This window comes from Cimex lectularius, unplaced genomic scaffold (genome assembly GCF_000648675.2).
Source record: "Cimex lectularius strain Harlan isolate CLEC.00 unplaced genomic scaffold, Clec_2.1 scaffold433, whole genome shotgun sequence".
Classification (NCBI taxonomy): domain Eukaryota; kingdom Metazoa; phylum Arthropoda; class Insecta; order Hemiptera; family Cimicidae; genus Cimex; species Cimex lectularius.
The window spans coordinates 15,596-30,884 of record NW_019394164.1 but is presented as its reverse complement, the minus strand read 5'-3'; the positions used below and the strand labels follow the sequence as shown (position 1 = coordinate 30,884).

Genomic DNA, 15,289 nt, shown 5'->3' with positions numbered 1-15,289 from the left:
TTTCAAGGTCAACGAAACTTTGGCACACATAATATGGGAGTGCCCAATATATTCGTCGTTAAGAAAAAAATATTTACAGAATTATTTAAAGAATGCACCACAACTGTACAATAGTGACGAAAAATTAATATGGTTACTAAATGGAAGCTGGGATAAAGAAAAAATAAATGATTTATTTTATTTTATATTGGGTACATTGAAGTTGAGAGCGTTTGTGTTAGATGAATGATTGGAAGGAATAGATGCATTTGTTGTTAGATGGCTTAGCCCCCACAGTCCACTCCATTTGCTCAGTATGGTCTCAGTAATGTATTGCTTCAACTCAGATAAAATCATGCATGTAAATAAGTCCTCATAATTCAAGTTCCTTAGAGCAAGGGTGCAGATGCAGGGGGGGACCGCGGTAGCCGAGTGGTTAGCACGAGAGACTCTCACGCCGCGGTCGTGGGTTCGATTCCCACCGTCGCCTCTGGCCCTTTTTTCCCGATAACCCCCAATTTGAACACACAAGAATTCGTACTATGGCAAATATGCAAGATCATAAGGCAAAAAAAAAAAGTAATTGTGTTGCACTGTACATATGGTACTCTACTGTAGTTATTTTTGACATGGATAAAGTTTTGTAATTATGTAAAAATATGTGAGAAAACAAAATGTGCATCCCTTGTATAGGCATATATATAATGCTAAAATACAATAAAATATTCTATTCTATATTCTATTCTATTCACTCATCCTCGTCAGATATGAGTCGCCTAACTCGTCTTCTTTTAATGGGCAAAATGTCTTCCTCACTTGGTTCTTCTTCACATTGGTTTTCGATCATAGCTTTTTTTTCTAACTCCACTAAAAACTCTCTATAGGGAGCTAAGCAATTTCTTAACTCTCTTTTAAACTTTGCGCTGCGCACCGTTGAACGATCAGTTTGAATGAAATGAAGTTCTAATTCTTTAGCCAAATTTAGCCCTTTTTTCACATCTTGTAAATCGAGATTTGGCACCCATTCGTTTTCCTTATTTTCGATTACTAATGCATTTGAGGTAGGTGCATCAATTAATTCCATCAGTTCTTCCTCATCTAAAGTTTCTTCCCCGAGTACTAGTTCTCTTACATCCTGATGGTTTACTGCAAATTCTTCATCGCTTAAACGAGAAGCAATGTTTACTATTTCTGAAACTGGGAGTGAAATTGTGAAATCATCTTGTATTGCTTGAACCATTTGAGGTAAAAGAGGTTTCCAACACGCATTAAGCGTTGATGGTTTAATTTCCGCGCAAGCCGATGACAGGGTTCTAATACAATCTAAAATAGAAAATTCCATCCACACTTGAGTAAGAGTTTTATTTTCACTATTTTCTAATCTGTCGAAAATGGTTTGGAAAAGTTGGCGTGTGTAGTACGTTTTTAAAGTTTGAATGACTCCTTGGTCCAAAGGTTGTATTAATGACGTGCAGTTAGGAGGAAGGAAGACAATTTTCACATTTGGATGATCCAGTTCTATGTTGTGGCAACCAGCGTTATCAATAACCAATAAAACTTTGAAATACAAATTTTTTTGCATCGTATAGGTTTCCACTGCCGGGATAAAACAATCATAAAACCAATCCTTAAATAAATCTTGAGTCATCCAAGCTTTCTTATTAGATCGCCAGAATACAGGCAATTGGGTCTTATTAATGTTTTTCATTACACGGGGACTTGAAGAACGATTTATTATCATTGGTTTTATCATCAGGCACCCTGATAGATTGCTGCACACATGAAGGGTGATACGTTCTTTTGAAAGTTTAAACCCCTCAGCACGCCTTTGATTTTTCAGAATGAAGATCCTAGATGGTAGCTTTTTCCAATATAATGCCCTCTCATCAGCGTTAAAAATCTGATCAGGTGAATAACCTCATTCATTGATAATTCTAGCCAGTTCCAGCTTATAATTTTCGGCAGCCTCAGCATCTGCTGAGGCCTGTTCTCCTTGAAACTTAATATTGTGCAATGTGTACCTTTTTTTTAGCTTTTCGAACCATCCTTTACTCGCGACAAACGAATGTTTTTCTAACCCTGCATAAGAATGCCCAATATTCCTTAAATGTTCGTAGATTTTAAGTGCTTTCTGCTTGATAAGATTTCCACTGATAGGAATCTTTTTGGCTATACAGTCTTCCAACCAGATCATTAACGCCCGTTCCATTTTAACCATATTAGAATTTCGTGTGCGAGTAACACGTTTCGCACCTAGCGGACAGCCATCTGGCACAGTTTTCCTTATATTATCTGCATTTTTCTTTAAGGTTCGAATTGTAGATTCATTCAAATTTATTGATTTTGCAACAGACGATTTAAAATTTGGGTTTTATCTTCAAGCGATATAAACTTTCTTTTTAATCCTTTCCTTGTTTCTTTTGTGTTTGACATGATGCAAATCTAGGGTAATTAATTATTTTAATAAAATTAATTACTTTATTATTATTATATTAGGACAACTTAAGAATATTACTTATCGTATTGTGTAATGTTGTCCAATTATAAATCACAAATTAAGAAGCTAAAAGCTGAACGAACGGAAGGTGTAGAAAATTTTTTAGAAAGACTTGTCACCAACAAAACGTATGTACTGTGAAAGATCTCTGAAATGACTGAAACCGATGTCGTAAACGGCTATGAGATAAGCTGGCATGTTTATATAAACATATTGTTTATGTATCTCGGCTGTGCTTTTGCGTTGAAAATAAAACTTACATTAAAACCTCTTACAATATCTAGTTACTAGAGTCATTCATAGGCTGTGTGGAAGGGACTTATGGGATTCAGTTAAACGGAAACCGCGCTGTAAGAGTACCGCGTTATGGGAGGGCTGTCGCAATTTCAGCTCCGCGTTATATAGGAACCGCGTTCTGAGAGTACCGCGTTATAGGAGGGTTGACGTACTTCATTTTCTTGTACTAGATTGTATATCGCTAAATTTCGTCAACTATTTCAGTTTTTGATATGATATGGAGACTTTGACATATTTTCTTAGTGAGTAGTGAGTGTTTAAATGATATATACATTTTTCTGCTCCTGAGTTTCCCACGGATTGGTGAGGAGTGGTCCTGGAGCTAGGAGATTTTAATATTTTAACAGGGGGTTTTCACTGCTAAGAGCAGTCGACATTTTGTCCACACGGGACTGACTATTTCAGTCAGACGAATTAGAGCCTAATCTTGCATCGATTTTTATTTTTTTAACCGCGGAATTAGATGAGTTTCGTGGAAGGCGGGGGAAATGGTTATTATTTTCCTGCAGAAGATCTAACACACTAAATTTATTATTACATAAAACCGAAGCTTAAGAAGATTTCGTAAATTTATTTTTATATTTTTTCCTGGAGGGTTTTAAATACCTCGTATTTTTTATCATTCGCGAGATGATTTTTTGAACAATTTACGCAGACAGGCTGCGAAAACTTAAAATCTTTGATAAGATGCTCCTTTCCGCACTTAAGGCAACGTTGTTTGCCATGGCGTTGTGCAGAAGAGTGAGAAAACCTCTTTCCGACACCATTTCCAAACTGTCTGATCCGGGGTATATAAGGATGAACCGTAAGTCGTGATGTTATCTGACAGATATTGTCTTGACAAAGTAACCACACACGTTTGATGCGGCGTGATTTGAATTGATCGCCGTTAGTTAAGTATTTTTCATTTTTTCTGTTAAACGATAGAGGACAAATTAGACAGAATTTCTTCTTCTGATAACTAAAGATAACATTTCGAATTATTCCCACTTTTTTGACTAGGACGTCCGGAATGTACTTGTTCTTTCCACAGATTGTGTCTTTCTACCAGGTAATCCGCGATTTCTTTATTACATGTTATTCTGTTTTTTCCGTTGACCCTTATTTGGAAGATATTGCTGAGATTGAGTTTCGTGTCCCAAAATAGCCACTTGCCAAACAGCAAGGGGTGATCGTAAATTATGTTTTTAACTTCGCCTTCGACAAACACCAATAAGGGGCCTTTATCATTCTCTGAAAACCTATTTTTACGTATGCGAAATTTCCTCTTGTAAGGGCATTTTGCTCCAGAATTTCGTACTCGGACCGTATACTTTTCTTGGAATAAGATTGATTCTCTCTACCGATAAGATCGGAAACATTCTCATCATCGTGGTATAGAAAGTGCTTTCCTCTTTCATTATTTAGTCAAAAGGAATAGAAGTAGTGGAAGAGTTTTGCGAATTTTTAAGTTTTTTGTTAGGGGCTTCGGATGACGGGGTCCCTCACCATCCTGTGAGAGGAAATATCTATTAAAAATATTTAAGATGTAATTACTAACTTTCTGCTATAAGAATATAGAAAAAGAAAATAATGATTTGAGAAGAGAAAGAGAGAAAAAAGCAAAGAAAATAATTGATTGTGCTTGGCGTAAACAAGCTAAATCCGAAGAGTACTAAAAACATGTCTACTCTGGGCAGAGTTCAGATTGATACTGGATTTTACTCGATCCGCACCCTTAAAGTTTCAGGTGGGAAATAGGACATTTTGGATAGGACAAGGTGATGGGTTATTGAACTTCACTATAGCCTTCGTGTCGAATGTCACGTAACTTTCCTGGTGCGGAAACTTGCTTGCTTTGGACTCAAAAGATTGAAATCATTTGCAGACGAGTCTCAACTACTATTATACAAATTATTATTAAAATTACAATTATGATGTACAGGAATACAATCCACCAACTTGGGTTAGTATAGATTGTAGGAATTGTGAGAATTACATTTAGAGGGCTGCTGGAAACGTTTTTCAAATGAAGTCTTTTGAGGGGGCGGTATTCTGAAAGTTGCTGCGGCGAAAGAATAAGGTATTTAATTGTTACAACTGTATATCTTATATTTAATCGGGACAAATTACATGTTAAATAGTTCAAAACGATATTCAGAACAAATTGTAAGTTGCTTGAAATAAACTGTTTGATCCACTTCAACATTACAATATATTTTCAACATATTTTTATAATTAAGGATATTATTAACATGATCATCTAACACATTTTATTTGGCATAATAATTCTCTAATGTCTTTAATTCTGAAAACAATTCATGTATTTGACTGCCAATTTGGCTGCAAAATTTTTGGACTTGTCCGAAATATTGTAGGCTTTCAACATTACGTGATCACCCAATTTAAATTCGATATTTATATGCTTTCGGTCGTACTGCCTTTTACTTAATGCTTTGGTTCTTTCTATATTTTTTAACGCTATTTCCCAGTCTGCACTTATGGGTTTCGTGTCTACCGTATAGTCAATTTCCCACTGGAGTTCTAGGGGCGTATGAAGTTTTCTGCCAAGAAATAATCGCGACGGAGTAAATTTTGTCGAGGAATTTTCGGCATTATTTAGCGCGAGCTGTAAATATTTTAATCCCTTTGACCATTCGGATTGATTATTAGCATAAAAGGCGATAAGGGCAGTTTTTAGAGCTTTTAAAATCCGTTCGGCTCTGCTCGGATTCGGGTAAAAACGGATTACATACTTTTGCTTCATACCGTGTTGTAAAATAAATTTGGTATATGTTCTCGAACGAAAAATTGGAGCATTGTCCGATACTACATAATGCCAATATCCGAAACTTTTAAAAATTTTTCTCAACTCCGTTGTTACCGCTTCCGCTGTAGCTTTTCGAACCGAGGACAAGAAAACAAACCGAGAAAAGCTATCGATGGCAACGAAAATGTAGGAAAATCCGTTACTTTTAGGTAAAGGTCCGGCAAAGTCTATAAACAACCTTTCACCTGGGGTAGTTGCTTCGAAACATTCTTGGGGGAATTGCGGTTGTAATTCCAAATTTATATCTGGAATGTGAGCTGTTCTGATGGTTCCAGCTCTCCTTTTGATTTTTATTTCAGCCGTTGGATTGGCATTAAAACGAGCCATACTTGAGTATTAGAGATTAAAGATTTAATCGAAATACTTAGACTTGGTAGGCCTGTTAATTTATTTAAGTGTTTTTTCAGTTCTCTTTTGATCTCCTCTGGTATAACATCTCCATGTTCTATCATTTTAATATAGATGTAGATAGCATTTTTTTCCTATGCATCCTCTGTTTCTAGTAAAAACCTATGTTCTATTTCCTGCACTTTGTCCATGACCTCAGATTCTGCAACTGTGATACCTGAACTGACCTATTGTCTCACGTAATATGGTACGTATGCTGCGATGTTCATGGTATTAATCATACCTGCATTAGAGAATAAACGGGCATTGCATGCTCGTGTGTCTCCAAGGAATGTCCCTAAGCAATATGTGAAGTTGTAGATCGCTGGGTTCGCTGATGAAGAATATGGACTTTTTTGACTGAGTTCAAAATCCCTCATGTAGTGGAAGTATGAATTAGTATCAATTGCTTCTCTGTGTTCTTCAGTTAATCTTTCGACTTCTGGACTAATGCGAGGATCCATGGCGTAAGCTAAAGCTTGGTATGTTGTTAGGCCAAGATATTTACCTAAATCTTGTACAGCTGTTAATCCCCCACAGTCTCTGTTTCTGGATGAGAGAGTCGTTACTTTGATTTTGGCATAAGGGCTATTTCTGAACTTATTGTAGAACATATCCACGGCGGCTACAACTTTTCGGAAATTCTCGTCAATAGCCCATGGTACCTTGGCCAATATGGAAGATGTATCCATGTTTCGGAGATAAAAAGGATTGTCTGCTAAAATAGTTTTTATTTTAACCAAGCTTCTTTCCTGATAGTCTCCTGGTGCCTGTGCTGCAGTAGCGGTTCTGTAGATGGCCAAAAGTTCCCCTATGCGGCTAAGATCATATTTTGGTCTAACGCTTTGCTGGAATGTTGGGGTTTTCTTCCTGGTGCCCTTGTTACCTCTAATAAGGAAAACGGATTGATTGTTTCTCCTGCTTCTCCTATAGTAACTCCGTAAGACACCCAGGCCGTGGTTAGTTTTTCTACAAACCTGGTTCTGATTGTTTCATATAGAAATTCTAGACTGGCATCTATATAAATCTCTGGACCCCATGCATCACTCTAAGATAATGAGAAGGCACGATGAGTGTCTCCAGGGCCTCGTCGCCGGTCCCCATGGTTCGGGCTATCAGGTCGCAGTCGAAGCTCCCCACCGGGCACCGGACGGGTCCAGTCTCCAGCCGGATGTCGTTTCCGCCGACGAGGATGGGATAGTTGTCCTAGACCTCGCGGTGGCGAATGAGACCGCGGGCGCGTTGGATGCTGTGGCCGATCTTAAGGCTAAGAAATACGGGGTGCTGAGAGAAGCCCTCACGAAGCTGCACGAGAAACGTCCTTTCGTGGCGGCTGTATAGTAGTTGGGGCAAAGGGATGCATTCCTGGGAGCATAAAGGCGACGCTCAAAGACCTCGGCATAAAGGGCTTGCCGAGGCTTCTCTTCACCCTCTCCCTAACGGCCTTGAGATCTTCACTCTCCATTGCCTGCGGCCACATGGAACGGAAGCGGAACTTTTTTTTAGCAACCCATCCAACGACACCAGCTGTTGAGCGAGCTGCCACCGATGTGATTGACTTTGCTAGTTTATGGGACTCACGATTGGTCCTAAGGTGTGTACGAAGGAGGTAAGAAGGCAGAGGCCGGAAAAAGGTTAATTTCAGTTTGAGGTGAGTTGGTAGGGGTATTTTTTCTGGTAAATAGTTCTGTTAAGTAAACAAGTGTTAAGGTGGTAGGATTAAGAAAAAGGGATTAGGATATAGTTAGATAATAAGAAGTAAAGAATGATAATACGAACGGATGTGCTACTACTCAAAGGTAATAAGCACCTGCTTGTGAATTAGAATTAAGGATTAAAATTGTAATATAAAAGTACACGATGTAGGATTAAGATGTAGACATCTGGTTTAGGATATTTTGTAAATATTTAAATGTAAAAAGGATGTGATTAGGGTTAGTTATTCGTACTGTAAATAACGCGAATACTGTGTTGGAGGGAAAAAAATACCCCCTACCAACTCACCTCACCATCCATTCCCCCCGTAACTGCATCGAAGCGTTTCATGCAGTACGGGTCCTATGTTAGTGAACCTGTACCCCTTAGGCGACGGGTACAAACCCTAGGTATTGCCGGGTGGGCGATCAGTGTCACCTAAAAGAATATGTAACATTGGAGTGGAGACGACCAAGCAGTGTCCACAATTGAGGTTGGACTCGTGGTGTCCGTAGGTTTGACAACAATTCGCGGAGAGCTGGAACCGCATAAGGAGCCACCAAACTTCTGCAAGAAATAGGGTGCCTTCCTTATCTTCTTCTGGTAGTGGCGGGAGGGTTAGTCCAAAATGCCACGAACCCCGGTCCTTTTTAAGACCCTTGTGAGGAAGCGCCCCTGCGCCCCTGAAACCGAAGAGTATAGCACCTACCTCTCTCTCTGGCGGAAGGGAAAAAATTCCATGCAAGATATTCAAATATAATGTAATAGGGGATAAAAAACCTAAAGGATCAAATATTGGAGCGACCCTGGAAAATATATTTCGCTTTGTACCAGACCGAGGCTCCAACTCCACCCTAAAATCGAACAGGTCACCGTCAGGAAGCCATCTCAATCCCAATATAGAACAGGAGTCAAATTCGACTCGGGAAACGTCAACTTCACCCTTTTTCAGCTATATAAGAGAATAATACCATCGACTGGACCTGGAATATGAAAACTCTCATCCACTAGGTCAAGTCTACGGAGGAATGATAACTTAGCGACACCCACTACAGCACAAGGCATTTCGTCCACAATTTGATCTACGACCAAAGTGTTGATCGTAAACGAGGTGTTTCGGTCGAATCGTGATGAAAAGGTCAATTTAGTCTGACCACCAACGGACTTGGACGTTCCCCTAAAACCAACTACTGAACATTTCCCCGTCTCAATTGGTAGATTCAATCTAGCACAAGCTGATCTTGTCAGGAAATGCGACTGACTTCCCAAATCCAATAACAATTGAATATCCTGTCTGTTTCCCGTACCATCGTAACTCCTAACGACAACTATCGACAAAAGTACTGTCGAGCTATCATCCACATGGAACCCGTCCGAGATTGCTAATGAACAGAGACTCACTTGATTTTCCTCAGAACAAGAATCTGAAAGTTTCTTGTCTTTCGAAGCTGGAAAATGTAATAACGAATGGTGTGAAAGTTTGCACTTGTTGCATGATATTCGGCTATCACCATCACGCGCTTGATGGTCTGGGGAAAAACAACGAAGGCATAAAAATTTATTTTTTAGTAATTGAAATCTCTCCCAAGGAGACAGTTTTCGGAATCGGGAGCATTCTCCAAGGCCATGGCCTGCTCCACAATTCGGACATCTGAGATCCTCCAGGCCTCCTCTAGGCTCAGCGACGAATGCATATGTGGGTCGGGAAGTTCGCTTTGAGGGTCCCGAAGGTTTCGTCTCAATTCGCGAATCGAATGGCATGGATTTTATTTGTTTTTGGAGAAATTGTACGAACTCCTTGTATGTAGGAACATCTTCTGAACGGTACGCCTCTTCGAATGAACGCCTAGTCCGTGGATCCACAATGGACAGGCCCCAATTAAGAAAAATAAAGTCTGCCACGTCCTCGAGGCCGATTTGCTGAGAGCTGCAATGGGGGTACAGAAATTGTCCAAAACCGTAGTTAATCCTTCTTGAGAAAAGGCTTGAAATTAAAAACCTGTTCTAAATATCCGTTTGCTAATGACCTTTTGTCATTAAAACCGTCTAATAAAGCATCCCAGATAACTTTGTAATTGTTCGCGGTCGAAGTCAACCCCTGACAAACGTTTAAGGCCGGGTCCCATAATCTCGATACTAAACGAGTCACTTTTTCCAAGTCCGAGAAGTCGACATTCTTGTGGACCAAAGTGGTTAACAACTCACAAAAACCGGCCAATCCTGTGGTGTACCATCAAAGTAAGGGAGTTCTAGTCGCTTCAGTCGTACTACCGGCTCGGACTTGGGCACTAAACTTGTGCCTTCATGTCCGGACTTGTTAGAATGTTGCTAAGCAACTGATGCAATAAGTTCTAGCATTTCCGACAAGTCGGTGAATTTTGGAGTAAAATCCTTGTCTAATTGTAACCTCTTCTATTTCGTTGGAATCATGCAGTGAGTAGTCTGAAAGTAGCTCCAGTTTTTTCCTTCGTCCATCTTTTTCCCGAACTCGTACCATCTCTTTACCCTAAGCAACAACTTTTCTCTTTTAGCGGTTAGTATTTTTAGTAAGTTTTCCAGTTTGGACTTCTCCATTTTTTTAAATTTATTGTTAGAATGATTATAGTACTGACTCACGATTACGAAGATCAAGAAATCGCCGAACGAACGAAAATGAATAAATTTAATTAAATTAATTTAATCAATGTAAGGAAAATTAATTCGACAACCCAACTGATTCCGATCCGGTTCGGACAGGACCAAAATATCTGATCAAGTGAACTGTATGGATTTAAAATTAAACTAAAATAAAATAAATTATAAAATTTAAAAAACACTCACCTCCGGTGACGATAGGCTACCTCAACTGAGGTAAAAGGGGATGCAAGGAGGAATATAGTCGGAAAAGACAGGAAAAGTGGCGGGTTTTTTTTTCCGAAATCTTAAGTCCGTGGGCACTTCAACAACCCTGTCGATCTGTCCCTCGGTGGAGGGAAAATCCCCTTTCAGAAGGCCATCGCATATGTCCGCCGCCCACAGGACCTTCTCAGTTTCACCAGGTGAGCGTATACTAAGCACAGGGCTCCTGAACTTGAGGAGCTCGAAGTGACGAGGCACTTTCGGGAAAATCGTCACGTATGGGGAAAATGCCACAACCACGTGCAGTGAGTGCAATGGCCTCCCTCGTAAGCTCGCCCGCACTGCTAAAATACCTACGGCCAGACTCTGCCGCCTCCGCCACGGGAACAGGTCCTTCCCCATCACCCCGGTCCAGAGAACCCTCTCCGGCGACCACGCAACTCTGTGCTCGCTCCATGACTTGAGCAGGGGTCTTGCCCGAGATGAACGCCGCTATGGTAGAGGTGTATCCTCGTGCAGGATAGTGGAGAGCCATCATCCTAAGGCTGTGCTCGGCGGACCGTTCACACCATGGGGATTACACTCGCCGGTATGGGGTCTCCCTATGATACGGCGGGGAGGTGGAGGGATTAAAAAAAAAAAAAACTCCCCGGAGGGAGCTATAGACCCCGCACCAGGACAACGAGGCGTATGGTAAGCAGCAGCATGGAAACTGTCGTTACCTTCTAGTTCTTTCTTCTTTTTCTCTCTGCACCTTAGCCTAAAAAAGGCTTTATCAGATATTTTTCTTTGTGCTTTAGCTTCGCATAGAGGTCATTTTCCAATCTCACCGGATCTTTGTCACGTAAATATAGGTGTCCGGGATGGACCGCTTAGAGGTGTCCGGTTTGTGCAATGAGAAAGGAAACCTTTTGTTCGTTTGCTCTTTCTCATTTTGTTCTGCCTCTCCTGATCTTTTCAGTCATTTTCATATATCTTATCTTACGAGGCTGTGATGTAAGTAAGGAAATGTCAGGCAAAATTATTAAATTGTGCACAAATAAATAATTGATTCAACAAATAAATAAAATTAACAAGTAATTAAACAAGTAAATACTTCAACAATTAAAAAATTCAACATGTGCCTGTCCTGGAAAACTGTCGTAACCGGCCCGCAGTTTCCGCAGACAAAGGATAAACGATCATCGTTATGATCAGTCCGGTAATGCTTCGAGAGGCCACCTTAACCCCATCCGAGGAACATAACAGACCTCATAAGCGGCATGAGACGTGATGCGGCAGAAGGAATAGGTAGTCGTCAAGTCCGGTTGGCGCAACATGGCAACAGCAGGGGAGACAATGAAAAGGAGAACTGAAAATAGTATCCTTCGATAAAAGTAAATAATCGTCTCCGATTCTATTGTCAGTTAAAAACCGCCCCAACAATCCGCATAGGCGGACGACGGAGCCTCGTTCCCGAAGCAAACTCAGCAGTATAAGCTTAACAGCGGCCACCACGTGAAGGTGAGGTTGCCTTGGTTCTGAGTCGCTTGGAACCATGACAATCATCGCAAAACCACCAATTTCTAAAAGAGGAAAAAGGAGGATTTTTCCTGATTAAATTTAAACTTAAACCTCTTTCCGGCCTCTGCCGGTGTCGTATCTTGTAGTGAGGGCACCTACTTTCCAACCTCGCCCGCACCAGGTCCAATCGTGTGTCCCGTAGACTATGCCAAGTCCGTCGCTTCCGGTGGGTGTTGCTCGACAGCGGGAGTTGCTTGATGGTTCGTTATAAAACTACGCTGGCCTCAGGCAAAGGGCAGCGAGGACCTCAAGGCAGTAACGAAGAGAGTGAGGAGCAACCTCGGCAGTTTTCACGCCGAGGTCCCTGTTCCAAAAAATAGCTCTTCCGGTGCAGCTCCGTGAGGGCTTCCCTCAAAACCACGTACTCCGGGCCTTGATATCCGTTACCGCGTCCAACGCGGCCGCGGTCTCTTAGGCGACCGCCAGGTCTAGGAAAATAACCCTATCCTTTTCGGTCTCGTCGACTTCCGGCGGGAGACTCGTCCCATCAGGTGTCCGGGGAGAACTTTGACAGCTGGTAGCCCTTGTCACGAGGACCTGGAAGCCACGCATCGTGCCTCCTCACTATCTTTGAGTAATTCTTAGGACACGAGAACAAGGGAGAGTGTTTCTGTACCGGCCCCATATCTCCTACATTCGGCCGGCACACTCGAATCCACCCTCCGCAATGCCTCCTTAGTGCCCATCGAATTGGTTCTCATTCGGATGGCGTGTACAAATCGGGACTCCTGACGGATCTCTCCAACTCCCCCCGGTATTGTTGTTTAGCCAACGCACGCAAATCCCCGTAGGTGGTGGGCCACTTCCCCAAACCAAGGCGGCCTGTTGCCTTATTCAGGCGCGCACACACCTGGTGAGCTTCGTAGAGCCCCCTGATCCACGGGTCGGGACTGTCCACGAGAGCCAGGCCGGTCAAAAGCGGCTTTGAATTCCACAAACGGCAATTTAACTTTTGTCCTCTTTTTAAAAATCTCAGCTTGAAAATGTTCATTGAGGTGAATAAGTTATCATTGGTGGAATATCCGCATCTCAACCCCGATTGAAGGCCATGTTTTTGAACAAATTTTTTATCCGACGAAGTAGCAAACCCGTTAATATTTTTGACACAGAGTCCAAGAAAGATATCCCCCCATAGTTTGAAACCTCATTGAAGCCACCTTGTTTAAAAAGAGGAAAAATAGTTGATTTGCCAGAACTGGGTGGAGTTCCTCCTCTTTCATAAATGTAGTTTAAAAAAGATAGCAGTTTCTCGTGAAAGATATCGGGGGCGTTTTTGTAAAATTCATACACCTCGCGATCTGGACCCGGAGCTATTCTATTTTTTAAACCTTTAATGATAGATGTTAACTCCTTAAATGAGAATGGTGAATCCAAAATATAGGAGTGACGTTAAGGTTCGACGTAAAAAGCACAGAAGGGACTGAAGCGGGATTGATCAGTATTTGAAAATGAGAAATCCAATTACTCATTAAAATGGAATTCTCACACACAACATTTTTAAATTTAAAACTGTTAATCAATTGCTAAAATTCCTTCGAGTTGGTGAAATTGTTGAATTGAAACGCTAAGGAAGTATAAAATTGTTTCTTTGTATTCTGACAGAGAGATTTATACGCCTTATTTGCAAAAAGATAAGCATTTTTAACTACAACTGAATTAGATTTACGATAAAGTTTAAGGAGATTGAATAATCTAGATCTGGCATGGATACTGACGGATATAATTGTACCATTGGTTTTTTTTTCGCTCGTTTCTTATAAGAGAATTATTCCCAGGATGTGCGGGGGGAAGAGGATCTAATGGCATTGCCTAAAAGTCCAGCCACTTTTGTGGATCAGAAGGAAACATATAGACATTGTTTAAGATGAAGCTTAATCTGGGGGACCGCGGTAGCCGAGTGGTTAGCATGAGAGACTCTCACGCCGCAGTCGTGGGTTCGATTCCCACCGTCGCCTCTGGCCCTTTTTTCACATTAACCCCCCCCCCAAAAAAAAAAAGCTTAATCTGGATTTATAAGAAGTTGTTAAATTATCAGACCAATCTAATTGAGGAAGCAATGGCACAATATTGTCTCTAGAATTTGGAAATTAAATGTTATACTAATGGGAAACTGATCAGAAAAATAAGCAGGAAGAACTTTAAAATCATCAATCATAGGAATAATATCTAAACGCAACACAGATCATTTATTGAAGAACCAACTGTGCTGACAATGGTATACTCGCCCTCCACGTCACCAAGAAATCGCCTATTAAGAACAATCAAATCGTGATTATCACAAAGTTCCAAATATCTGCGACCTCTTCCATTCAGAACCCGGTCCTTCAACTGCCTAACTAACCCACATTTATAATTACCAGGCACAATTAGTAATTCTGCCATTTAAATCGCCGATAAGAATAAAACTTAATGTGTAGTTGCTATTCGGAAGGACAGTTCAATTTGAAAGTCAACTTCCCAAAAATTACAATCTAAATAAATCGGCAATATATAACATCCTTTGAATGAAGCGAACACTTTTTGAGCGAACACTGAACTTTGCAATTTTGGTTTTCTTCTGTACATGCGTTCAGTACATTTATATAATTGATTATAGTCTTTTCAATTAATTAAGGTTTGGTTGAGATAAAAAAGTCTGACAGTGATTTTGAAAAACGGCAAAAATGAGAGAAAATTCAAAATGAGGTGTTGAGATGGGAAGTTGGTGTCCGAGTGGATCGAAGTCACGATAGCTCAAGTGGTAGAGCAGCTGTGTATTTACCCGAAGATCGTGAGGTCGAATCCCGCTTGTGACACTGACTTTTTTTATCTCAACCAAAACCTTAATTAATTGAAAACAATTTATTTGGTCAAGCGGACCATAAAACCTAATAAAATTGATTATAGTATTTAAATTTGTGTGAAGGGTTGAATTTTGTAATTAGTAAATGAATGAATTTGTTAAAATTGATGAAATGATGATGGGTTAGACTAAAAATAGTTATGTGTTTAGGGTGACCAATTGTTTTTTGTTTACAATTAAGAAGAGTTGACTTACAAGAGTTGAAGAACACGTTCACCATATCCACAAGTCCCTGTTGATTTCCGTTGAATTTTGGAGGTTCTTGTCTTGATTCCAAGTAACACCCAAATTGAGTTCGGTTAATTAACTGTTGAAACAGACAATTCGATATGCCTTCGAAATGTTAACTGTCCTAATTCGGGCAAATCACGAAAGTGTTTTT

General features: G+C 40.6%; 1 protein-coding gene across 1 annotated transcript; it reads right to left on the bottom strand.

Moving 5' to 3' along the window:
* Positions 1–6,157: 6,157 nt before the first annotated feature.
* LOC106669967 lies at positions 6,158–6,661 on the bottom strand. The gene has a single exon (XM_014399894.1). The coding sequence runs from the start codon at positions 6,659–6,661 to the stop codon at positions 6,158–6,160; it is 504 nt and encodes a 167-aa protein (XP_014255380.1).
* Between the last annotated feature and the right edge of the window lie 8,628 nt (positions 6,662–15,289).

What these genes read in the sequence shown, in the direction of transcription:
- LOC106669967 (XM_014399894.1), bottom strand. Translation starts at nt 6,661, where the DNA reads ATGGATACATCTTCCATATTGGCCAAGGTACCATGGGCTATTGACGAG.